At 48.2% G+C, this 26,650-nt stretch overlaps 1 protein-coding gene across 1 annotated transcript in view; it reads left to right on the forward strand.

Annotated features, from left to right (window-relative positions):
* The first annotated feature begins 11,010 nt into the window (after positions 1–11,010).
* The window catches only part of ACSS1 (acyl-CoA synthetase short chain family member 1), a 74,850-nt gene continuing 59,210 nt past the window's right edge, over positions 11,011–26,650 (forward strand). The window contains exons 1-2 of the mRNA XM_019716781.3: positions 11,011–11,590; positions 20,335–20,431. Of these exons, the coding sequence (XP_019572340.2) occupies positions 11,272–11,590; positions 20,335–20,431 (416 nt within the window). The 5' untranslated portion in view covers positions 11,011–11,271. The remainder of the gene's footprint in view (positions 11,591–20,334; positions 20,432–26,650) is intronic.

Consider the following 26,650-nt stretch of genomic DNA (forward strand, 5'->3'; position numbering starts at 1 on the left):
TTATATCCCTCACACTGTGTGAACCCCCCTCCCCCCATCCACTATCCCTCTGTACGTTCCCAAAACCTCTCACCTTCCCCTTATCCCCACCCCCCCGCCCCTCTAGCAACCCTCTGTTTTTCCTCCATGTTTCCAAAACTGTTTCTGATTAGTTCAGTCACTGATTCTTTTCTTTAGATTCCGCATATAAGTGAGATCATATGGTATTTGTCTTTCTCTTTCTGACTTATTTCACTTAACGTAATGTTCTCTAGGTCCATCCATGTTGTTGCAAATGGTAAGATTTCTTTCTTCTTTATGGCTGCGTAATACTCCATTGTATAAATGTACCACAGTTTCTTAATCCAGTCATCTACTGATGGGCATTTCGGTTGTTTCCAGGTCTTGGCTATTGTGTATAGTGCTGCAATAAACATAGGAGTGCATAAAGATTTTTGAACTGGAGTTTTGGATTTCTCCAGATAGATACCTAGGAGTGGGATTGCTGGATCATAAGGTAGTTCCATTTTCAGATTTTTGAGATACCTCCAAACTGTTTTCCATAGTGGCTGCACCAATCTGCAATCCCACCAATAGTGCACAAGCGTTCCCTTTTCTCCACATCCGCGTCAAAACTTGTTGTTTGTTGATTTATTGATGATAGCCATCTTGACTGGGGTGAGGTGGTATCTCATTGTGGTTTTTATTTGCATTTCTCTGATGGTTAGTGAGGTTGAACATTTCTTCATATGTCTGTTTGCCGTCTGTATGTCCTTTTTAGAAAAATGTCTCTTCATGTCCTCTGCCCATTTTTTAATTGGGTTGTTTTTTTGGAGTTGAGTTGAGTGAGTTTTTTATAAATTTGTGATATTAACCCCTTATCAGATATATCATTGGCAAATATCTTTTCCCATTCAGTAGGATCCCTTTTTGTTTTATTGATGGTTTCCTTTGCTGTGAAAAAGCTTTTTAGTTTGATGTAATCCCACATGTTTATTTTTTCTCTTACTTCCCTCGCGCGAGGGGATATATCAGTAAAAATCTTACTCTGGGTAATGTCTGTGAAGTTTCTTCCTATATTTTCTTCTAGGAATTTTATGGTTTCAGATCTTACATTTAAATCTTTAAGCCAATTTGAATTTATTTTTGTATGTGGTGTAAGGAGGTGATCCAGCTTCGTCTTTTTGCATGTGTCTGTCCAAGTTTCCCAGCACCATTTATTGAATAGACTGTCTTTACCCCACCGTACATTCTTGCTTCCATTGTCATAGATTAAATGGCCATATAGGCATGGATTTATTTCCGGACTCTCTATTCTGTTCCATTGATCTATGGGTCTGTTTTTATGCCAGTACCATGCTGTTTTGATTACTGTAGCCTTGTAGTATAATTTGAAGTCAGGTATTGTTATACCTCCCACTTTGTTCTTATTTCTCAAGATTGTTGAGGATATCCGGGGTCTTTTGTTATCCCATATAAATTTTAGGATTATATGTTCTATTTCTGTGAAAAATGTCATTGGTAGTTTGATAGGAATAGCGTTGAATATGTATATTGCCTTAGGCAGTATGGACATTTTAACTATATTAATTCTTCCTATCCATGAACATGGTATGTGTTTCCTTCTATTTGTATCTTCTTTCATTTCTTTCTTCAGTGTCTTATAATTTTCTGAGTACAGATCTTTTACTTCTTTGGTTAAATTTATTCCCAGGTATTTTATAGTCTTTGGAGCAATTGCAAATGGAATTGCTTTTTTAATTTCTCCTTCTGATGTTTTATTATTGGTATATACAAATGCAACTGATTTCTGAATGTTAATTTTGTATCCTGCTAGTTTACTAAATTCATCTATCAGCTCTAATAGTTTCTTGGTGGAGTCTTTAGGGTTCTCTAAATATAGTATCATATCATCTGCATATAATGACAGTTTTACTTCCTCCTTACCGATCTGGATGCCTTTTATTTCTTTTTCTTGTCTGATTGCTGTGGCTAGAACTTCCAGCACTATGTTGAATAGAAGTGGAGAAAGTGGGCAACCTTGCCTTGTTCCTGATTTTAAGGGAATGGTTTTAGCTTTTCCCCATTGAGTATGATGTTAGCTGTGGGTCTATCATATATGGCCTTTATTATGTTGAGATATGATCCCTCTATTCCCACTTTCTTAAGGGTTTTTATCATGAATGGCTGCTGAATTTTATCAAATGCTTTTTCTGCATCAATTGATATGATCATATGATTTTTATTTTTCATTTTGTTAATGTGGTGGATCACATTAATTGATTTGCAGATGTTGAACCACCCTTGCATACCAGGGATGAATCCCACTTGATCATGGTGTATGATCTTTTTAATGTATTGCTGAATTCTGTTCGCTAGTATTTTGTTGAGGATTTTTGCATCTATGTTCATTAGCGATATCGGCCTATAGTTTTCTTTTTTTGTGGTGTCTTTGTCTGATTTTGGGATCAGGGTGATAGTGGCTTCGTAAAAAGTGTTTGGGAGTCTTCCCTCCCTCTGGATTTTTTGGAAGAGTTTGAGGAGAATAGGTGACAATTCTTTTTTGAACGTTCTGTAAAATTCACCTGTAAAGCCATCTGGTCCAGGGCTTTTGTTTGTTGGGAGATTGTTGATTACTGATTCAATTTCCTTGGTGGTAATCAGTCTATTCAGGTTTTCTGTCTCTTCTTGAGTTAGCCTTGGAAGGTTGTATGCATCTAGGAAATTGTCCATTTCTTCCAGGTTGTCAAATTTGTTGGCATACAGTTGCTCATAGTAATTTCTTAAAATTTTTTGTATCTCTGCAGTGTCTGTTGTCACTTCTCTTTCATTACTGATTTTATTAATTTGGGTCCTCTCTCTCTTTTTTTTAATGAGTCTGGATAAAGGTTTGTCAATTTTGTTTATCTTCTCTAAGAACCAACTCTTGGATTCATTGATCTTTTGTATTGTTTTTCTGGTTTCTATTTCATTTATTTCCGCTCTGATCTTTATTATCTCCTTCCTTGTACTCCCTTTGGGCTTATTTTGTTGTTCTTTTTCCAGATCCCTTAAGTGTGAAGATAAACTGTTGATTAGTGATGTTTCTTGTTTCTTTAGGTAGGCCTGCAGTGCTATGAACTTCCCTCTTAGGACTGCTTTCGCGGCATCCCATAGATTTTGGGTCGTTGTATTTTCATTTTCGTTTGTCTCGAGATATCTTTTGATTTCTTCCTTGATCTCCTGCTTGACCCATTCATTATTTAGTAACATATTATTCAGCCTCCATGAATTTGTGTGTCTTCCAGTTATTTTCCTGTAGTTCATTTCTAATTTCATAGCACTGTGGTCAGAGAAGACAATTGGTATGATTTCAATTTTCTTAAATTTATCCAGACTTGCTTTGTGGCCTAACATATGATCTATCTTGGAGAATGTTCCATGTGCGCTTGAGAAGAACGTGTATTCTGCAGCATTGGGGTGGAATGCTCTGAAAATATCGATTAAATCCAAGTGGTCCAATGTGTCATTTAAGGCTGTTGTTTCCGTATTAATTTTCTGTCTGGAAGACGTGTCCCTTGTAGTCAGAGGTGTGTTGAAGTCCCCTACTATGATAGTGTTACTGTTGATCTCTGTCTTTATGTCAGTCAATATCTATTTTATATATTTAGGTGCTCCTATGTTGGGTGTATAGATGTTTACTAGGGTTATGTCCTCTTGTCAAATTGATCCCTTTATTATTATATAGTGCCCATGTTTGTCTTTAAATATTTTCTTCATTTTAAAGTGTATTTTGTCAGAGATAAGTATTGCAACTCCAGCTTTTTTCTCATTGCCATTTGCATGGAATATCTTACTCCAACCCTTCACTTTCAGCCTGTGTGTCTCTTTTGATCTGAGGTGAGTCTCTTGTATACAGCATATACAAGGGTCTAGCTTTCTTATCCACTCAGCCACCCTATGTCTCTTGATTGGAGCATTTAAGCCATTTACATTTAAAGTGATTATTGATAAGTACATAGTTATTGCCATTTTTAAATTTGTGGTTAGATTGTTTTCATCGTTCTTCTATTTACAGAAGTCCTTTTAGTATTTCTTGCAATGCTGGCCTGGTGGTAATGAATTCCTTTAGCTTATTCTTTTCTGGGAAGCTCTTTATCTCTCCATCAATTTTAAATGACAGCCTTGCTGGATAAAGCAACCTAGGTTGTAGGCCTTTGTTTTCCATCACTTTGAGTATCTCCTGCCACTCCCTCCTGGCCTTCAATGTTTCTGCAGAAAAGTCATTTGATAGTCTTATGGGAGTTCCCTTGTATGTAACCCTCTGTCTTTCTCTTGAAGCAGCTCCCTCTCTTCTCCACCACCTGAAGTCACACGGCTGGGCGGTGAATGAGGAAAAGGTCCAAGGCCCTGGCTTATCCGTCAAGTTTTTGGGTGTTGTGTGGTCGGGTAAGACAAAGGTTATACCTGAGGCAATCATTGATAAGATACAAGCCTTTCCCCAGCCGACCAAGGTCTCTCAACTGCAGACGTATTTGAGTCTGCTAGGATATTGGCGGGTGTTTGTACCCCATTTAGCACAAATGACAAGGCCCTTGTATAACATGATAAAAAGGGGGCCTCATGGGATTGGACTGAGGCTATAGAGCAAGCCTTCGTTGCCACGAAACAGGCAGTGCAGCAGGCACAGGCTCTGCAAGTAGTGGACCCCGTCCGCCCATTTGAACTTGATGTTCACGTAACCCAAGAGGGGTACGGATGGCGCCTCTGGCAACGGCAGGAGCGTCTCCGGTTGCCAGTGGGATTTTGGTCCCAATTATGGAAAGGAGCGGAGGTCCGCTACTCTCTAATAGAGAAACAGCTGGCTGCTGTGTATGCAGTCCTAGTGGCCACAGAAACCATCACAGGAACGGCACGCGTGTTGGTTCGAACAACCTATCCTGTCCAGGGGTGGGTCCGTACATGGACCCAGGGACCCAAAACGGGGGTGGCACAGACCACCACCCTCACCAAGTGGGGTGCCTACTTGGAGCAACCTTAGTTCAAGCCCTTTGAGCACAGAGCTACAACAGGTCCTGGGGCCTGTGGAGCTTGTAGCCCAGGCTGAGCCAAGTGCTCTGCCTAGAGGGAAGGACTTGGAGCCCTCGCCCTACAAAGAAGGACAGTCCCCAGTACCTGAGGATGTCTGGTTTACCAATGGTTCTAGCCGAGGGGCTGCAGCTGATTGGACGGCTATTGGTGTGCAGCCCAAAACAGACACCATTTGGTTTTATACTGGGACGGGCCAGAGTAGCCAATGGGCTGAATTACGGGCTGTGTGGATGGTAATCAGCCACGAGCCCGGGCCCCTAGTTATTTGCACTGACAGCTGGGCGGTGTTCCAGGGCCTAACGTTGTGGCTCCCTACATGGAAACACCAAAACTGGTTGGTGGGACACCGTCCACTGTGGGGTCAAGCCATGTGGCAGGACCTCTGGGACCTAGGGCAGAGAAAGGAGGTGACCTTAATGCATGTCACAGGTCACTCCCCCTTAGTGTCCCCAGGTAATGATGAAGCAGACACCCTAGCACGGGTACGATGGTTAGAGGGGGCTCCTGCCACTGATGTGGCCCACTGGCTGCACAGGAAATTGCAGCACGCTGGAAGCTGAACCATGTGGCAGGTGAGGAGACACTGGGGCCTGCCTTTGAAATGGCAGGAGATAGCAGATGCCTGCCATGACTGTGCCGTCTGTGCCCAGGACAGCCCCCAAAGGCGGAGGCTCCTCTGGGAGACACAGCAGATTATGCGAGGGAGGGTGCCCCTCACTCGTTGGCAAGTGGATTACAGTGGACCCCTGCCTAAGGCCCGCAATGTGATATACGCATTTACAGCAGTGGACACTGCTACGGGGTTGATGTTTGCTTGGCCCTGTCTGGCTGCAGATCAGCAGCATACAGTGGTCGCCCTTACACGGCTGTGCACTCTTTATGGGTGCCCCCCAAGTCATTGAAAGTGACAGGGGTACCCATTTTACGGGGCAAGAAGTGCAGCTCTGGGCTGCCAGGATGGACGTACAATGGTTGTTTCATACCCCGTATAACCCACAAGCAGCTGGCATGATTGAACGCTATAATGGCCTTTTGAAGCAAGGTCTCCGGGTGTCAAAACACCCTCCCATGATGCGTGACTGGGCCTCACGTCTATGGGACGTCCTGAGAGTCCTGAATGAGAGACCACGGAAGGGAGGGCCCGCACCAGTAGAAGCTCTGCTACATCGAACGGCCGCGCACATTCAATTACAAGTTACCACCAGTGAGACTCTGTTAAAGCCAGGCTACGGCAGAAATGGGAACATTTTGCTGCCAGCACCCACATGCTTGAAAGCAGGGGAACGGCAGCAATGGACTTGGCCCTGGCAGGTCAAAAGCCCCCACTGTCGATGGTTGGGCCTGATAGCCCTATGGGGGGCCGGTTTGACTCATGATTTGCAAGTGACGCCAGGGGTGGTAGCTGAGTGGCCACCGCAAGTGACTGTAGTATACAGAGGTCCCGATACCGGGATGAATTTGCGAGGAAACTATGTGCTCTCACTATGGCCTATTATGGGGTCCCCTGTTCTGTTACATGTTGAAACTATGCAAGAGACCCCAAGCACTGCCATAAAGGTCTGGTACCACAAACCGGGAAAGGTGCCAGTGGCAGCGACCCTCCTTTCCCAGGACAAAGAGCTAGCATGTATCCTGCCAGATGGAAGGGATTTGCCATTGTTGGTTCCTAAGACTACCATTTCTTTTCGTCCGTAGGTGTCAGTAGGCTAATATGGCACAGGAACCCTCGTGGAAAACGCTTGTCGCGTAGATTGTGAGGCGAGACCCTGTAGGGGTGGAGTATGGGGACAGAGCCCCAGAAAGTAGTTTACAGGCTCTCAGCCTCACGTGGAGGGGTGCTGGCTCAGGTGGTGGATGGCCGTCGGCTGGGGCTGGTTGGCCGTCGGCTGTGGCCAGTTAGCCAATTGGCCGCTAATATAACTGCTGTGGCTACGGAGGAGAGCCGAGGAGAGCGGAAGAGAGTAGAGGAGCAGAGTCGAGGAGAGTGGAGGAGAGTCGTCGGTCGGTTGGCAGAAAAACGGACAGCAGGTCGCACGTCCAGTGAACCCAGCCTCCAGTGAGACTGTAGTGGTATGACTCCCCTACCTATGGCTCCGTGGGTGTTCCTTTTTGGCCTCACCATATCCTGCGTTCTTGTTTGGGGAGTGGGAGCAGATACCCTGCAGGCCGTTCTGCACAAGAAATGGTGCAGCGAGCAGGGTCTCCCGCACGACAGAGGCCCTGGCTTTGCCTGGGGAAACTGGTGGTACCCTAAGAAGCCCAGTACGTCTGGCTGTGCCCAGAAGTACTGGTGGTGCCCTGAGAAACCCTGGCTGTGTCCCGGGAGACTGGTGGTACCCCAAGAAGGCCAGGAAGTCTGGCTGTGCCCAGAAGGACTGGTGGTGCCCTGAGAAACCCTGGCTGTGTCCAGGATATTGCATTCACCTCCAGGCTCCTCACACAGGGTCCCTCGCGGAAGATGCTTGTCACGTAGATTGTGAGGCAAGAGCCTGTAGGGGCGGAGTGTGGGGACAGAGCCAGGAGTGCAGTTTCCAGGCTCTCACCCTCACATGGAAAGGTGCTCACTCAGGTAGTAAATGGCCATCAACTGTGACTGGATGGCCATCAGTTGTAACCAGGGGCTTCTTTGGGAGAAAATGTGACCAGCACAGCCTGGATAACCTGCTGCTCTTTCAGAACCACCCAGGCCCCACAGGACACAGCCGTGGGGTGAGGTGTGGCTCCATCTTGTTCTAGTTCAGGGAGCTATGCTTCCAGGACACAGCAGGGATGACCTTGGCCTCAGAGGCTGTGACACTTAGGAGGAAGATCTGGTAAGCTGGACTGCAGGAAGTACAATTTTGTACCAGCTGGTGGATTCTGAAATATTTTATGTACACACCATCACTTCTCTTTATCTAACCAGAAAAAAAACACACACAAAGGAACCATGTACTTCTTTATTTTAGAGTCAATTCTATGTACGTTTTTCATCGTTCTCTTTGTGGGGTCTCGTCCTCCAGAAGGCTAGACCCATTCCCTACAGCATTGCAGCAGGGTTGCAAGATAGCAGGGGCTGTAGTTGTGGTCTCACAGGAACCAAACCTGGGGCTGGCAGAGCAGCACGCCCACCTCATTCTGTTAGAAAAATCCAGTGGGCTAGTATGGGGACAGAGTCCCAGAGAGCAGTTTCCAGGCTCTCAGCCTCACATTGAGGGGTGCTGGCTCGGTTGTTGGATGGCAATCAGCTGTGGTTGAATGGCCATCCACTGTGGCTAGTTGGCCATCAGCTGTTACCAGTTAGGTTAGCCATTAGCCACTAATATAACTGCCGTGGCTATGTTAGCAAGCGTGGATTGCGGCTAGCAAGTGGGGTTGTTGGTTGGCTAGCAGAGAAGCGGATGGCAGATTGCAGCTAGCAAGTGCGGTTAGGCAGTGGATTGCAGATCATGTTGATCCTACTTCCTGTGTCTCGCCTGGCCGCCAGCGAGACTGGGGTGTAGGAAGACCCCTCGTTGGGGTACTGCAGATGTTTACGTTTGTGTCTCAACCAGCCGCCATCGAGAATATAGTGGTATGACTCCCTGATCTATGGCTTTGTTGTTCTTTTTTGGCCTCATCATATCCTGTGTTCTTGTGCGGGGAACAGGACCAGAGACCCTGCATTACACATGGCATAGCGAGCAGGGTTCTCCTGGTCAGGTAACGGAGTCATCTGCTCCTGGCCAGGAGGACATGTGGCCCCCACATGAGCTGGATCCCCGTGGAGGGGTGGGAAGACATGGACAGTTCTCCAACCAGCACAGGCCAGAGAAAGTGAAGGTTGTTGCGGCCATGTGGGCTGGGAAGTGCTTGCTGAGGCAGCCCAGATGTGGGACTTGTACGCAGGATCTGGTAAGGCCCAAAACGAACACCAACGGAGCCATGGATAGGGGGCTCATACCACTATATTCTCACTAGTGGCTGGGTTGGAGATACAGGAAGCAGGAGCCACACGATCTGCAATCTGCTGTCTGCTTTTCTGCCAACCAACCCCCTTGCCAGCACAACCACGGCAGTTATATTAGTGGCTAATGGCTAACTGGTAACAACTGATGGCCAACTAGCCACAATGGCTGGCCATCTGATAACTGAGCCAGCACCTTTCCATGTGAGGTCAAGACTGGAAACTGTTCCCTGGGACTCTGTCCCCACAACTTGGAGCCCTCGCCCTGTGGAGAGGGCACACATTGTGAGGCCAACACAGAGCCCTGGCAAATGACTGTGGACTATGGGGAATTGCCTTCCATCCCTGATTTGATGGACCACTTGACTGTTTGCTTGGGCACGTACCACCACGTAGTGGAACTGGAAGATGTTTGTTTCCTGTGTCTCGCTCAACAGGCAGTGAGACCGAGGTGAAGGAAGATCCCTTGTTGGGGTGCAGGTGGATGTTTGCTTCCTGTGTCTCGACCGGCCACCATCAAGAATATAGTGGTATGACTTCCCTATTTGTGGCTCCGTTGTTGTTCTTCTTTGGCCTCACCATATTTTGTGTGGGAGCAGGAGCTGAGACCCCACATTACAGCTAGGTTCAAGGGGGGAGGGGACAGGCTCTTCCTCTTGATGGAGTGCACCTCTCACACACACAAGTGGATGCAGTGTTGGTGGCCATCTTTGGAACCCCCTGCCACAGTTATGGCCTTTCTCTCTTTGCATTTTGTATATTCTAATAAAAATGGGGATTCAGGCCAAGTGGTGAGTCGATATCGAATAGGGGGAGTGTGTGTGTGTGTGTGTGTGTGTGTGTGTGTGTGTGTGCTGGTGCTGTTCCATCAGCCCATGTTGTATTTAGTAAGTCTATTGATTAGTAGTTTGGTCTCATTTATTCCAGCAGGGGTTGATAACGGGCCGGAGTTGATAGCGCTAGATAATTTTTAGATTAAGTAAAAACTGCAGGTCAAGCGCTTGTCTAATGCTAGCTCTCCTATGATCACTGGTTCTCCAGCCTTAAATTCCTCTCTTCTCTGGCAGGAAGCAGATGTTCAACATGGCCTGGGGCTGACTGACAACAGAAGCTCCTTGGAATGGCAGGGACTTTCCCTCTGCCTATCTCACAGCTAAGAAGATAGACTCTTTCCCAAGCTCAAAGAACTGAACCATTCAGTTTTCAAAAATCCCCTTCCCCCCCATGTTTACATTCTTATAATGTGTTTACTTCTTGGATGTTGAAATACTTAAGAGTCTGGTTAGGTCTAGTTTCTGAGTTCCCTTCTATCTTTTCTTGACAACAAGAACACTGCCTCCACTATTGAACTCCCAGACGCTTCGGACATGATCTCATTTATTCTTTACTGCTTCAGGGGAGGGAGATATTACTCCTTTTCACTAGAAAAGGAAAACGAGGCACAGAGAGGTTTAGGAACTTGCCCAAGGTCACAGAGCTAGAAAAGCCAGAGTGTGAACACAGGCCACGGTGGTTGGAGCAACTGGAGAAAACTCCCATGGTTCCACAGTTCCAAACCAGTCATGGTTAGCGGAGCGTTTGCTTAACACTTTCCTCCCCCACCTCACACCCCCCTACCCAGGAGGAGGAGGCAGCTGGGTGATAAGACCACGGGCCCAGGGCTCCACAACTCCCTGGCCCGTGGGCCTCTGATTAGCCCATTTAGCCCACTGGGGCTACTTGTGTATGTGTGTGAGGATGTACAGGTCCGCCTGGCGGGTGAGGGCACATAACTGGATTAATACTTTGATTTCAGCCTGACACGCTGAACCGACCGAACTTTGGTCTTAGAACCCACCTGTGTGCTTCGCTGCATCAGTCGCTTCTGTTCGGAGTGGGTTCCTTTCCTCCATCGAGACTGCTCCAGGCGCCTGGCCCAGCCTGCGTTTCCCACGCACGTGTCTCTGCTGTTAGCTGCGCTGCGCAGCTGTCGGAACTTGACGCACAAACTGAAACCAAACCGGCTGGACGTCCGGGTCAGTGCGCGAGCACAAACGAGGGGCGCGCCTCGCAGCCCCGCCAGGACTGGAACAGCGCTCCGCCCCGCTCCCCGGCGCCCCTCCCAGGCTGTTTCCCCTCCTCCTTCGCGGAGAGTGGGTGTGGACCAGGCGGACTCCGGAAGGCAGCTTCAGGCCGGGAAGGGGCCTGAGGAGTGGGTGGTGGCGGGAGGGCGGAGACGGGGCGGAGCCCGTGGAGAGCGAAGGGGCTTTCGGTTTGCCTCCCGGCTGGGGGTACAGAGACCTTGGGGCATCGGAGAGATGGCGGCGCGCAGCCTGGGCTGTGGCATCGGGCGGCTTCTGGGCAGCCTGCCTGGGCGCGCAGGAGCGCGGGGGTGGCCTCTTGGGGTTAGCGCACTGCGCAAGGTGGCCTCCGGACCCCCGGGCAGCGCCTCGGCCGCTGTGCAGCCAGCCTCTTACCCCACACTAAGAGTGCAGGCGGCCCGGCAGCCCGCCGCCTTCTGGGGGCCGCTGGCGCGGGACACGTTGGTGTGGGACACCCCATTCCACACCGTTTGGGACTGCGACTTCAGCAGCGGAAAGATCGGCTGGTTCTTGGGAGGCCAGCTAAACGTGTCTGGTGAGTGGGCTGCAGGGACCCAGGGCGCCTCTAACTCACGCGTCCACAGGGGACTCAGCACCTGGCCGGCTCGGAGGTCTGGGGCGGATCGCAGACCCGAGGGCCACGGCACCCCCGCCCACGTCCTCCTGGGCTCCAGAGGCAACAACCGCCACGCCAGCTGCAACCCCCGCCTCGACCCCATCTTTCCCGGAGACCCAGCCCAGCGTCAGCTCGAGTCGCCTAGCTGCTGGCCTTGGCCCAGCTGGCTCCTCCAGTGGCAGGCTCTCACATTTAAACACGGCATTCCACCGCCCCGGAGAGCCCCGGGCGACACCTGGGCCAGGGTGGAGGGTGCGGGGCGCCCATTAGTTGGGACTTACCTGCTCCTGTCCCGCGGACCAGAGGCAAAACTGAAAAGTATTTGGCTATGTCAACACCAGCTACCTGCCTCTCTGCCCATGTAAACAAACCGAGCTGTGGTAGTCGGGGAACGAGAGAACACCCCCCGGCCAGCAACTGGAATCACTTATCTCCTTGCTCCCAGGACAGAAAGGAAAGGAATGGTGGGGCCTCCCAGCTCTTTCAGCTGTGCCGGTGTCAACCCCCGAAGTCCCAGAGCCTGCTTTAGACCGGGTTCTGATTGAGATCCCAGAAACCAGCTCCACTAGCCAGTCATTTCTCTGGTATCTGCTGAGATTGAATTTTCTGCAGTTTTGTTAAGATTTGGGATTGGGGTGGTGGTGCCCTCAGGCAGCAAGGAGAGAAGGTGGAGAAACAGGAGACAGTGGCCAGCCAGGCAGGGTAGGCCTGGGTGTGGGCAACCTGGAGAGGACCGGACTTGCAGTCAGGTGGGGTGCTCAGGGGGGCTGTGCTGTCAGGGAGGATGGGGTACCCTGTTGGGTGGGGTCTAGGGGGTGTTTCAGGGAAGGACCTGCAGATCTTCATGACAGGGTCAGGACCCTGGCCAAGACCTGAACTTTGAGGTAGGATTTGGTGTTTCACACAACTCTACCATTTACTGGTCCAGCAACTCTACTCCTCTGAGCCGAAGTCTCATTTGAAAACTGGGAGCAGTAAACCCACCTGTTAGGCTGATTGTAAGGACAGAGTGCCAGAGGTGTAGAACAGACCTAGCACTTATAAGTAGTATAGTGATTTTAATTTATTATATTTAGAAACAATTATAGGTAGTGTCTTGCAGTTATTTTTGAAACAAAAAAACTTTAAGGGAACTTTGGACCAGATTTTTTTTTCATATAGTATACTACTTTGCTGATTAATCAAAATGAGTCACTTACTAGATAAGTGTTTTTTGCTATAACTGAGTCAGCAACAAGTGTCCTTGAATTAGTGGGGGGGGGGGGAACCAAACTCTTAGTGTTGATGGCATGTTTCCTTGGTGGGAGGAGAGCAGCTCACAGGAAAGGGCAGAAAATGTGCAGCTCCTGGGGAAGCTGATCGGGACTTGGGAAGCCTGAGGCTGGCATGAATGGTCAGGGTTGGCTCATGCACACTTACAGCCTCTCACTCTTAGATAAGTTATGGGGAATAGACTTCACCCGGCAGACAGCAAGAGCCTCTTTCGCCTCCCTTGGTCAGGGTCAGAGTGTGATCAGCTAGCGGAAGTGCCTCTTTTTCCTTCACTTATTTTGCCAGAAATTGAGCTTCAGAAACTGCCTTGTGGAAAAAGGCAGTTTCTCACCTTACATGTGTATGTCCATCCTCTCATTTGTCAGGAATATCTCTGTCCTTTGCCAGTGTCTGCAGACTACCGGGCCAGGCCATAGGTGCCCTGGGAGCCTCCTAGAAAGCTGTAGAATGGTGGGGGTGTTTTGGCCTGTTCTGTCTGTCTGATAGTCAGTGTGATTATGGCTTGTTCCAAAGGAGCGTCTCTTTTGAAACTCCCATTACCTCTTCAGGAAGTACTGTACCAGCAGTTCTCAAAGTGTGGTCTTTGGACCAGCAGCATCAGCATCACCTGGGAACATTTTAGAAATGCCCTATCCTACTCGTAGACCCCTGGAATCAGAAACCCTGAAGGTGGGGCTCTGCCATCTGTGTTTACAAGATCTAGATGTTCCTCAAGTACACACAAAGTTGAGAACCACTGACCTACATGCCCCAAACTAGGGCAGATGAAGCTACTTCTAAATGGGCAGAATTGGGATTAGTGGAGATGATTCTAGTAAAGAAACAGAAATGGTAGATAAGAGGTGTAATACAGCTTAGTGCTGCTTGATGTGTCTTGAGAAACTCACCTGGGTCTGAATCCTTGCTTCTTACTGTTCTTTGCATGGGTTTCCTTGTCTGTACAATAAAGACAGTGTTCTAGTTACTATTGTTACATATCAAACTGGCCCCAACCGTTGTATTACTCTCACAGTTCTGTGGGTCAGGACTTTGGACAGGGCCTCACCGAGATGGCTTGCTTCTGCTCCCCATTGACCTATGTCTGGGACTGTTGTCATCTACTTGCTTCTCATCCCAAGTCTGGGACCTGGACTGGGATGACTCAGGTTGGGCTCAGCTGGAACTGTGGCCCAAAGCACCTACACAGGGCTTCTCAAAACTTGGTGACTGGACCGAAAGAGTATCAGTGACCAGAGGTCACAGGCACCATGGCAGAAGCTGCTAGGCTTCTTCTGACCAGCAGTGGATGGCCTGGGGACATTAGGGCTGTTGTTAGCATTAAATGAGAAAAACTACACAGTGTTTAGCATGTTACTCTTACCTAATCACTCTAATCACTTTATTTATTATTGAATCCTTTGGGGGTGGGAGGTTGGAAGGGGTAGGGGTTGGTGACCTTAAACCTGGCCTCCAGCAGTGCTGCTGGGAGTCCTGTGTTGCCTCTGAACAGAACCACAGGGGTTTGCATCTGGTATAAGTGGGAAACAGGTCAGGAGGGCATACAGGTGGCCAACATGGCTGTCAAAGCCTGTCCTGGAGCTCTGGGATAGTAGCCAGGTAGCCAGGTGGGTCATGGTGTCAGAGGACCCCCTGGGCATGGACGACTCACAACCCCTTCAGTCACTTACTACTACCGTGTTTCCCCGAAAATAAGACCTAGCCGGACAACCAGCTCTAATAGGTCTTTTGGAGCAAAAATTAATAAGACCTCATATATTTTATATTATATTATATTTATTATATTATAAGACCCAGTCTTATATTAATTTTTGCTCTGAAAGATGCATTAGAGCTGATGGTCTGGCTAGGTTTTATTTTTTGGGAAACATGGTATTACTTTTACATAAACTGCTTTGCAAAAGGTTTTTTTGAAAAACAAGATCTGAAATTCTTTCCAGTCTTTGAAATTTTGTTGTGTCCTTGGTAGGGCTCAACAGATGTTTTTCTGTGTAGCATATAAACTCAGGAAGTTGCAAATGCAGAACCAGAGGGTAACGACATGTGTTGCTTTCAAAACCACAACTAAACTCTATTTTCTAAACACCACATTCTCGGTCTGATTTTCAAAAAAGTGTGTGTATTCTTACTTTGAAGCTAGGATGTAGAGAAACTGTTTTTAACCAATCATTGAACACAGAGATTTCTGGATGCTTTTTGGAATATTACTTGCAACAATGGGAACCATTTGGCTGGACCTTTTTCCTCTTTATGACATGCCTCAAATAATTTAGAAGGCAGACACCCTGACAATGGCAAGATGCTAAACTCTTGTGCTTCACTTATCTCTCAGTGATTGAAGTAACTTGTTTAAGGTCTTCCAAGGAACTCAAAATGGAAATGTAACCCCAGGTCTTAGGATAAAGGTCCTCCAAAAGAGACTGAATTCTCCCCAGTTGTCAGAGGCATGACTTACTTTAAAGAGCAGATGCTTCTGGAAAGTTGGCAAGTACAACTTTTGTGACTGATGTGATTTCTTAAAATGTGCCAGGGAGATTTTCTATTTAAAGAAAACCCATTGTGAATCATTTTGTGAATATTAACTCCCTTGTTTCTTTTGATTAAAATTGAATTTCTCTATGTGGGTTTTCTTAAAATAGGGGAAGGAGAGGGATGTATTTGAACAACTGACAGGAGTTCTTGAAAATTCCTATGTAAGTGTGTGCCATCTTTATAGTGGAAATGATAACCCTCTTGCAGTCTTTTCTTTTTTCTTTTTATTTTTTTAAATACAAAACCCTGAACCCATGAACCACCAGCAGACATTTGCTTAACTATATGCAGAGTTGTGTTAGGCTCCGTGTTATACCTGCACTAAGGTGAAATGATGGATATCTTATCATTGTGACACCAATGGGAAGTGGTTGTGAAACTAGAGGCCAAACAAGTCTGGGGCTTGTGCTACCTGTGCCGCTCAGCCAATAGACCGACACAGGAGTTGGGTTCTAGAATAAGTGTTTATTGTCAGAGCATCGGTGGCCTGAGAAGGCAGCAGGTTAACACCTCCAGAAACTGCCTTAACATTCCCAGACTAGCCTGGGATACTTAAGGGAAAATCTGGGCATTCCTCCAGAGGCTAGTAATGGTTTCAGGGGTCTGCATGGAGCCTTCTCTCTGGCAATGTGGCTCTCCAATGTGATCACCAACCCAGGAACAGTGATGACAGTAACCTGGAAAGAATGCTAGGCCATAAAGATTGTAATTGGCAAGCATGGGGGGCATTGTGACTAGTAAGCAAGCATGAGTTTCAGGATAATTATCTAAAGTAGGGAACTGGGACAGGGGATATTCCAAACTCAAAGCACAGGGAGGGGGTTGATCAATTGTTAAGCTCTAGGCCAGGGAGAGGCAAGGCCTCTTTTGTGGGGGTCCCAACCAGGCCCTGTTTCAGTTGGTAGTCCCATTGTATAGATGTGGAAATAAAGGCTCTAACTCATGGACAGTGATGAACAGTGCAGAAAATGCCTCAATGCCACAGAGCCTGCATTCTAATAAGGAGATGAACTGCAAATCAGTAAATGAGCAAATTCACACTGGGGTAACATGCTCAAGGCTTTTACAGTTGCTAAGAGGAGAATTATGATGTCACCTACCCATCCCACTGCCATGATAAGTGAATCTTTGGGACATGGTCCCTGTCCTTGTAACTCATGGACCTTGTGACTCAAATGGGGGAGGGTTTAGCAGAGCCAACATTGTGTCCCAGAATGGACCACTGGGCAGAATAAGCTGTTAAATGGGTGAGTCACTGAATGATGGAGAGGGAGAGATCATTGTGTGCTGGAAAATTTGGAAAAGGCTTGAATTAGGAGGTAGGGTTTGAGCTGTCTTAAATTACACAGGGGCCTTGCCCAACTCTTCTTGGAAATGCTTGTAAATGGAATTTTCTTGTCCCACTGCCCAATTCTTTGGGTGGAAATTGTTTGAATTCCTTGGTTTTATCCTCCCCTTCTTTCTTTTTCTCCCTGAAATTGAGCTAATAGCAGGACCCATACATATGTGTTAAAAGCCAACATATATATATATATATATATATATATATATATATATATATATATATATGGCATTTTAGGGCCACTGTCACCCAGACCTTGCACTGTGCTTTCTCTAGGTGCCTGTCATCTGAGTGTCAACCACAACAGCTATGAACTGTATTCCTCCCTTGGGAACACTGCCACACCATCTGACCCTGTGACGGGAATCTCTCCAGTGGCATTGAATTCCTACTGTCACTCCCAGGGTCAGGAACCATTACCCCCACTGTGGGTTAGGAAAGTGAGATTTAGATTAAATAACAAGTGGGTCTCTCTGTTAGTGAGTGGCTAGACAAGGGCAGGACTCTGGAGGGTGGGTTTGACCTGTGACTCCAGGCTGCCATCTAGCGAGGGCTTGGCTAGATGTCTTACAAAGCTGGCAAGTGTCTTTGATCATTCCTGTCCCCATAGGGAAAGGAAGGCCCCCTGGAGTCTGGAATATACATGTTAAGTAGAATGCGTGTACATTATGCATGCACTTCTGTCTATGGGAGCGTGGTCCTGGACCAGCAGCAACAGCATCACCAGGATATGTTAGAGGTGAAATGCTCAGGCCCACCCAGACCTGCTCTATTAGAGTTACGTGTGTGTGTGTGTGTGTGTGTGTGTGTGTGTGTGTTGAGGAGGGGACTGGGAGCTCATATCTGTGTGCTAAAAAGCCCTCTGGGGGTTCTGGTGAATTTAGGCCAACAGAGGTGATTTTGAGAAACAAAGCCATGAAGACAGGAAGAGGTCTGTTTTTTTCCCCTGGGCGTGGTGCCAACCTGGTGCCATTTAGAATCCATTGTTGCCCTCCAGCTTGAGGACTTGAATGGTCTATTTGCCATCTAGAGCTGTGGTGCTTCTCTGTTCTGTGCTCTGGGTTAGGCTGCATGTGTACAAACATCTGGACAGTACATCTGTCCCCCCATGGAGGGACAGCAAGTGCAAACATCTCAGGCGAGTTAGAAGGGGGCACGAGGTTCAAGGGATGTGAAGTGCTCACTGAGAGAGTGAGAATGTGTAGGCTAGGACCTGCAGGAAGGTGGGCACCAGGTAAGGACAGCAGTGGGGAGAATGGGATAGTGTGCCCCAGGCAGGGAGAAACCATGCAAAGGTCTCGGGGCAGGAAGGGGCTCTCTGGACTTGGCACTGCCAGTGGGGAGAGGTAGATCACATGGGGCCTTGGTGTCCACATGTTCTGCACTTCCCATATGCAAGGAAAGCACCTAGGGGACACTGCATCTGGGGCTCAGTGCTGAACTGCCTGAATTACTGCCATTCATCAGCTCCAGGAAAAGATGGACATAGAGCTGGTCTTGCTGGCCACCCAGCCACACCCTGGCTGCTGTTCATCACTTGGCAGATCTTTCCCCTCCACCTTCTGCACGTCTGCCCTCCTGGCATAAACGAGGAACAAGATGCCCTGCTAGGCACCGAGGCACTGAGGGTCTAGGCTTGAAGTCAGGCAGTCATTCTCATGGTGAGAAGCATGTTCTGGCATGGGAGCCGTGGCTGCCGTGGGAGCAAGTGGTGTGGACAGATGAGCCCCAGGACAGGTGTTAGGGCCTTGGGCAGGTCACTGGACCACCTGGAAATTGTTTTCTAAGCTACTATACCTAAGCTGGCCACTTTCTAGAGTGACTCAGAAGGTCCAACTCAGGATGGGAGAAGGTGTGTTGGAGCAGGCTTCTCTGATAAGAGCGTGTGCACCTGTCACCTAGGGTCTTCTCAGAGCAGGCCTGGGGTGGGGCCAAGGGCTTGCATCTGTGCCCCAGTGCCTGGAGCAGCCAGGGGCCAATGAACACTCATGTGCAATGCCCTCCCACTGGACCCCTGCTCAGTGCATAGCTGTAACCCACTCTGTTTCTCCTCCAACCCTTTCTGCAGTATCTGCCCTTAGCTTCAAGGATCTGGGCACTGCAAGGCTTGCTGTGAACGTCCCAGGGTCACTGCTTTCAATTCCATTGACGAGGTCCTCCAGAACCAGTCAGGGCCCTGCTAAGGGGTAGCCACCACCACCTCAGCTCCCAAGGGGAGTGTGGCCTCATCTGCTGATTGTTCAAGAGAAGTCAGAAATACCGGGTTTTATTTTGAAAACTTGATTTCTCAACTTCGGACCAGATTGACACACACACACACACACACACACGCTAAAGTATGTAAATATTTTTATGTTAGTTCGCCCTCTCAAGAATTATGAGAATCACATGATGTTTTGGTGTCTCCCATAACTTTTGTCAGAATGGTTATCCCATTTAAAAGTCTCTGCAACTCATAGCATGGTATTTATCAGTTGGTAATAGTACCTTGTGTTCATATAATAGCACTTTAACATTCAATCTTTCATTTGTTTCTGGTCATAGTCCTGTGAGTTAGACATGATAGATAATGCAGTGCCCATTTATATAAGAGGAGATTGATTTGGAGAAGATAAGTAACTGTCCTGAAAAGAAAAATTTATATACGTGGACATTGGGGTGGCCTGAAGACCCAATAGCTATTTGTGGTGTTTACTCCCCACCCTGATGGAAAAGTGAGCGATGAAAGCCAGGCTTTGAGGGCTGGTTGTGAGGGGCTCTGGCATTAACCAACCAGAGCTAAGGTTACCTTGAAATCAAAAGAGTAGTGAACACAGGATGTCAGCAAATGAGCATGGTCCTACTAATCTTCAGGTTTACAGTAAACCAGCAAAACTGAACTGTTTTTGTAGGCAGTCGTGTGTCCTGAGGTTGGATAATGCAGCAGGAGGGGATCGGAGCCTGTTGGAAAATCAGCATGGCATTTCCCTGTCATTGCATCACTCCTTGGACCAGAGGCTGGCTTGTAGGGTGTTGCCTGAGAAGAGATGTGGCTCCTTGACTTGGACTGCATCTTTACCACACATGACAGTCTCTTGCATGAACTGTGTGTTGAGTCAGGGTGTCCTTTTTGCATTAAGTATGATTTCCAACAGCTCAGGCTGCAGTGTCTAGACCCAGCTGCACATTAGTACCACGCAGGGAGCCTTGAAAACCACCAGGCCAATTCGGTCAGGGTTGCCGCGGGTGGCCTAGATGACACCAATATGTGGCTGGGATTGGGACTACTGGCAAGAAGTGCCTGCTTCAGACTATTCACAGGGGATCAACCTGCACCCGTGAGATCATATTTGTGCAGTGATCATCATGTTTTCACAGGCTCTGACAATCACCCTTCTTTTTGCAAGGAACTAGAAACTCCACGTTTGGTGAGGGAAGGGTCCACCTTAGCAGAGAGTAGTGCAAGCCACAGCAAACCAGACTCTCCCCTGATTCTGACTCTAAAAGCAAGTGTAATGTCAATAAACCTGTTTTTGTGCAGTCAACTGCTTGGATCAGCATGTTCGGAAGTCCCCGGAGAGTGTCGCTTTGATCTGGGAGCGAGATGAGCCTGGAACAGAAGTGAGGATCACCTACAGGTACCGTGTGCCCCCTGATAGCAGGCATTTCAGCATCCCACAGTGTCTCCTGGGCCTCCACATCTCTTTGCAGTAGATGCTGGTACCAGACACCTCCGCTGGGCTGTTCCCAGGAGCAGAATTGTCCAGCTTGGAGGAGGTCTGGCTTTCTTGTTCACTTGGCAATACTCGGTGTATTCAGATTCCCATAGAAAGAATTGGGTCTTTGGGAACAACTATGGTGAATGTTCAAGACATAGGGGAGGCTGTTGGCACAGCATGTGTCTGGTCCTCGGCAGGGGTCGCCCGAGTATCAGGGAACATGAGTATCAGGGAACATGTTTCAGCTTTGAGAATGGTCTCTCACCCCAGGAAAAGTAAACATGAATGCAAGCTGAATAAAACATTAATACACGCTGGCATAATTAAAATCAGCCCACTCAGCCTCTTACTCTTAGTGCGCTTATGAGAATTGGACAAAAAAATAAAACCAAGTCTTTTAAAGAGGGGGTACACCTGACATTCGTATTCTTTGATCCCTTAAACAAATTCTTCACATATTCTGTGTGCTATGCACCCCTCTGGACCCTTTTGGATTTTGTGTATGTGTTGGGGGTTTGAATGAACCCATCATCCAGGAACTAACTGGCTTCTTGGAAAATGCTGCCTCCTGTGGGGACTGCCCTGCTTGCGGTCTCTGTGGCTGGTCACTGTAGAACATTGGGTCTCCCTTCCCTTGGGGTAAAACTCCCTTTTTTAAAGCCTCGAGTGTCATTTACAGCACTATCTCAGACCCACTATGAACCTATGTGGTGTATCCTTTATTACCACCTCCGCTCCCCATCAAGGAGTTATGAGCGCAGTTATTCTCCCAGTGGGTGGCTTATAGCTTTTCTTTTCTGATCATTCAACAAGTTTCATTGTGTGCCACTGTATCAGGACAGGCTGGGTATGTTGCAGTAACAATCCCCCAATGCATGACAGAATGTAGCTGGGTGGTCACATTAGATTGTAATAGTCATAGAAGGCCTCTCTGAGGAGGTGACATTTAAGCTAAGGTTTTATTGATAAAAAGAAGCAGCTATGAGAAGAATGGAGGAAGAGCTTCCCAGGCCCATCCAGGACCCTTAGGGGGAGTAAGGGTAGGTAACCCAGGAACAGAGGAAAGAGGCACGTGGCTGGGGCAGTGAGAATGAGGGGATGTGGTAAGAGGAATGTTCACAGAAGCAGGTCCAGACCTGGGGTCCTAAGAATAGCAGTTCCTTCCCTGTCACTCAGGTGACTGGTTGGGGAGCGGGGCACTGGGCTCCCCTAGTTTCTGGTTATTTCTCAAAATTGGGTTTTATCACAGACCAAATTCACCAAAGATGGTAAAACTGCTCAGGTTGATTTTTGGGTACAGCAAAGTGATGTTCGTTAATATGCTGCGGCTTCTAGTGGGCACCACCCTACTTGTCCTCCCCTCTTTCCACCACCAACACCCTCAGCCATCACAGTCCGTCACAGTCGTCCCAGCCACTGTATCGACCTGTCTCCTGCTGGCCGAGCTCAGGGCCCGTACTTTTAAACCTTGGGCTCCACCCAGATGACTGAGGCAGATCTCCAGGACCCCTGTGCCCTGGGGAGCGCTGTTCTAATATACAAACAGTCTCCACTGTTCTTTATTATCATTGACCCAACCTGATGTATGTGTAATTCTTTAGTAAAAGATTAAGACTCTGTGGGTGGGGGTGGAGGGACTAACCAACTGAATGCTGGAGATAAAGTGGGTCCAGCCATGGACTGATTTCCTTCCATCACTGCCTCAGATGTGCCCAGTCCCTTGGGTTGGGTGGGTGGGCAGGTGAGTGATGGGTGACATTCCCTTGACTGGGCATCTCCCATGCACATGCTGAGTGAGAGCTCATTAGTGTTCAGTCTGAGCTGGGCTCAGTCAGGCCTATTGAGATGTGTGGCTAATTGTAAACCATGGGGGAGTTTTCAGGACTGCAGCCAGTGTGTTAAAGCTGAAAACAACTTAGTTTGTGGAGACAGAGTCCCAGAGAGCAGTTTCCAGGCTCTCGGCCTCGCGTGGGGAGGTGCTGGCTCGGGTAGTGAATGACCATCGACTGTGATTGGTTGGCCATCAGCTGTAACCAGTTAGCCAATTGGCTACTGATGTAACCGCGGGGCTGCGTTGATTGGTTGGTTGGTTGGCAGGCAGAGAAGTGAATGGCGGACTGCGGATCGTATGGCTACTACTGCGTGTGTCCCGCCTGGCCACCAGAGAGAATGTAGTGGTTTGACTCCCTTATCTATGGCTCCATGGGTGTTCGTTTTTGACCTAGCCACATCCTGTGTTCTTATGTGGGGAGCGGGAGCTGAGACCCCGCATGACAAGTTCCATTGCACTAGAGTAGCCCCAGGGAAGGGACAAACTTATGAGTACAGGCAAAGTATTTATTATTTGTGGCATAGAATTAACCCCTGGTCGTTCACAGAAAGTGAAAGCTTTCACAGACTCTACAAAGTGGGAGAGTGAGAAAAGGTTTTATTAAAATTAAGGCAGAGAGAATGCCCATGGCAGTGTTTAAAGAATACAGCTGCCACAGGTAGCAAGGAGAGAAACACCGGCAGGGGGTGGGAGTCGGGAGTCGCCAGGGCAGAATCCAGCATCTGAGAGTGGACAGCTGCACTAACTTCAGGTTAGCTTTCTCATATAGGAAAGGGGGAGTCGGTCAAGCAGGTCTGGTGACTGACATCCCTTCCTGGGGTCTGGTCTATTTGAAGATGATGTTATCTCCGGTGTGGGTACAGAGCCCCAGAGAGCAGTTTCTAGGCTCTCAGCCTCACGTGGAAAGGTGCTAGATCGGGTAGTAGATGGCCATCAGCTGTAACCAGTTAGCCAATTAGCCAGTGATATAACTGCCATGGCTGCGTTGGTTGGTTGGCAGGCAGAAACACGGATGGCAGATTGCGGATCGTGTGGATCCTGCTTCCTGTGTCTCGCCTGGCTGCCAGCGAGACTGGGGTGCAGAAAGACCCCTTGTTGGGGTACTGGTGGATGTTTGCTTTTGTATCTCCAACCCAGCCGCTAGCGAGAATGTAGTGGTATGTCTCCCCTAACTATGGCTCCGTGGGTGTTCCTTTTTGGCCTCACCATACTCTGTGTTATGTGGGGAGCGAGACCAGAGACCCTGCATGACATCCAGATTCCAGACTCAGGCTAGGCCATTATGGCCTGGGACTTGAATGCATTATCAATAAATACTGCAAGAAGTCATCAATTGGATTCTGGTGTCCGGTGTTACAGCACCTGAGGATTAAGACATTGCTCTTTTCAGGTTAGGATGTTGTTACTTAATGAGGTATGAGTAGCCTCAAGAAAGGGAACAGAGTTCTTCAGTAAATCAGTGAGGGGAGAAACAAAGAGGAAACAGATGAATATCAGATGGATCAAACTGAAAAATGAGTCTAATTATAGGTGGTTAGATAACGAGCTATGCAGTGAGTCAAACTGCAGATTGGCTAAGTCTAACTACATTATTGATTCCCTGAATTTCACCCTTACATTATTCTCTCTCCAAAAATACGCAGACTTAGCCCAGAATGGTTTTACAGACTTTAGCCAGTCTTAGCACCAGGTGACTATTACTATTTACTGTTTGAGTAAAAAGAAAAGTGTGTGTACAGGTTGTCTATAATTACTGCTACTTAATTATATTCCTGGTCTTTTTAGGTTTTTGACATGAAATTTTCTTCATCTCATCTCAGAGGAAAGCCACCTAGACACTGGTGCTGGCTGTCCTGCTAGCATATAAACTGCCACTAAAATAAAGGGATTTCCTGCCCAGTGTCTCATGAGGTGACACCCAAGTTGGCCCAGGGCAGTCACAATCCCAAAGACCAAGTTCCAGACTTACAGCTTGAGACCTTTACAGAAACCCCGTGGGGCTGTGCTTCTCAGAGGCTGAAGTGCTGGTGGCAGTGCATTTTCCTGGGGACCATACCCTCCTTGTCTGTCTGATGTTTGGGGCAACCTATCTCATTCCTCAGGTGGCTATAGCCTCTCATTCCTGGGTCCGATCAATTTTTTTGACTTGGCACATTTCTGAAGAATCATTATAGAGTTTGTAGCATGAATGTGGGGACAGAGCCCCAGAGAGCAGTTTCTAGGCTCTTGGCCTCACGTGGAGGGGTGCTGGCTCGGGTAGTAGATGGCCGTTGGCTGTGGCTGGTTGACCATCACCTATGGCCGGTTAGCCAATTGGCCACTGATATAACTGCCGTGGCTGTGCTGGAGAGTGGAGTCGGTCGGTTGGCAGGCAGAAAAGTGGACAGCAGGTCGCACGTCGTGTGAATCCAGCCTCCAGTGAGACTATAGTGGTATGACTGCCCTATCTGTGGTTCTGTGGGTGTTCCTTTTTGGCCTAGCCACATCCTGCGTTCTTATGTGGGGAGCGGGAGCTGAGACCCCGCAGGCCGCCCCGCAGGACAATGAACCAACAATTCCTGCCCCAACAACTGTTAGTAAAACCTCCATCCTACTTGCAAGAATCGCCACTGTTTGCCATGTCTAGGCAGACATTCATGTACATGCCCATGGGGGTGCATATATATATACATACACACACAGAGGGTGCCAAAAAATATATACACATTTTGAGAAAGGAAAAAAAACTATATTATACTATTTAATATATGAGTATATATTAAAATCATAATACTCAATATATACAGGTAACAAAAGATGAATACAAGTCATATATATACATTTGTTTGGCACCCTCAATATATATGTGTGTGTATACACCATGTGTACCTGCACACATACTTTTTTTTTTTTTTTTACAGGACTTTATTGGGGAACTGTGTACTTCCAGGCCTTTTTTCCAAGTCAAGTTGTTATCTTTTCAATCTCAGTTGTGGAGGGTGCTGTTCAGCTTCAAGTTGTTGTTCTTTCAGTCTTAGTTGTGGAGGGCACAGCTCAGCTCGTTGCTAGTTGCAGGGGGCACAGCCCACCATCCCTTGCGGGAGTCGAACCGGCAACCTTGTGGTTGAGAGAATGCGCTCCAACCAACTGAGCCATCTGGGAGCTCAGCGGCAGCTCAGCTCAAGGTGCCGTGTTCAATCTTAGTTGCAGGGGGCGCTGCCCACTATCCCTTGTGGGAGTCGAGGAATGGAACTGGCAACCTTGTGGTTGAGAGCCCACTGGCCCATGTGGGAATTGAACTGGCAGCCTTCCTTCGGAGTTAGGAGCATGGAGCTCTAACCGCCTGAGCCACCGGGCCGGCCCACACGTACATTTTAAACATGCTCATTCTCCAAGGTATGTTTCCACAACCTGCTCTTAGTGTTCAAGGATCTGTCCTGGAAACATTCTCCAGGTAGCAGGCATCGCCCTGCTTCTTGCTCTGTTAGTTTTGCCTATGATTACTTAGCTCTTGCCTGTGGCTACACTCTCATGTTGCCTTTAAGTGTCTGCTATTCTGAATACTGATGTGTGTTTGTAACCTTACCTCCCTCGGGTGGGGGAGGCCTGGAGGGTTGGATTTGGGAACCTCCGGGAGGCCTCCAAGTCCTCATCCTGTCCCCACCCTTCTTGCCCCATCAGGTCCTTCTCTCTGTGACACCAGCTGGCACCAGTTTTGAGGCGCACCCTGCCAGATGGGCTGAGGCTGCCAGGAGGGGGGGTTCCTCAGCAATGCGGGTAGGCCTGGGAGGAGAACCTCATGGGCTGTGGTTTTTTGAGCTTCCTCCTTCAGAACTGTAGTGCTCACTTCCCGATGGGAAGCAAAGGGGCAGGAGCACTTTGCTTGGCAGGGATCAGCCTGGGATTGTTTGCACATATCCCCATGGGAACAGGGCAGCCTGTGACCTATGACAGGAGCCAGGGCCCAAGGGCGTCCCCAGCCCGATTTCAGAGGTGTGTTCAGGGATGGCCTGAGGAAGCTGCTCTCTCTTAGTGAACCAGCAGGACTACAAACGCTGGGCCGTTCTTGCACCTGAGGCTGGACCTGTGGGCCTGATGCCTGATAACCTGGATGGCTCCTGAAAGCTTTGTGGCCAGATAGCACCCTGAAGTGTTACTCTTTCCAATTGTCCACTTGAGCTCCTCCAGCATGGTGCCTGTTTTACAAGATTGTCCTTCACATGTAGTTCAAATTGGCAGATTCCAGAGACCCTTGGGGATGGGATGTGGAGAAACACATCTCTTTCCTTCAGGAAGGTGGTAGTGGGGTCTCACTAGTAGATTCATGA

Source organism: Rhinolophus sinicus, chromosome 13 (assembly GCF_057876585.1).
Source record: "Rhinolophus sinicus isolate RSI-liver-muscle chromosome 13, RSI-T2T, whole genome shotgun sequence".
Taxonomy (NCBI): domain Eukaryota; kingdom Metazoa; phylum Chordata; class Mammalia; order Chiroptera; family Rhinolophidae; genus Rhinolophus; species Rhinolophus sinicus.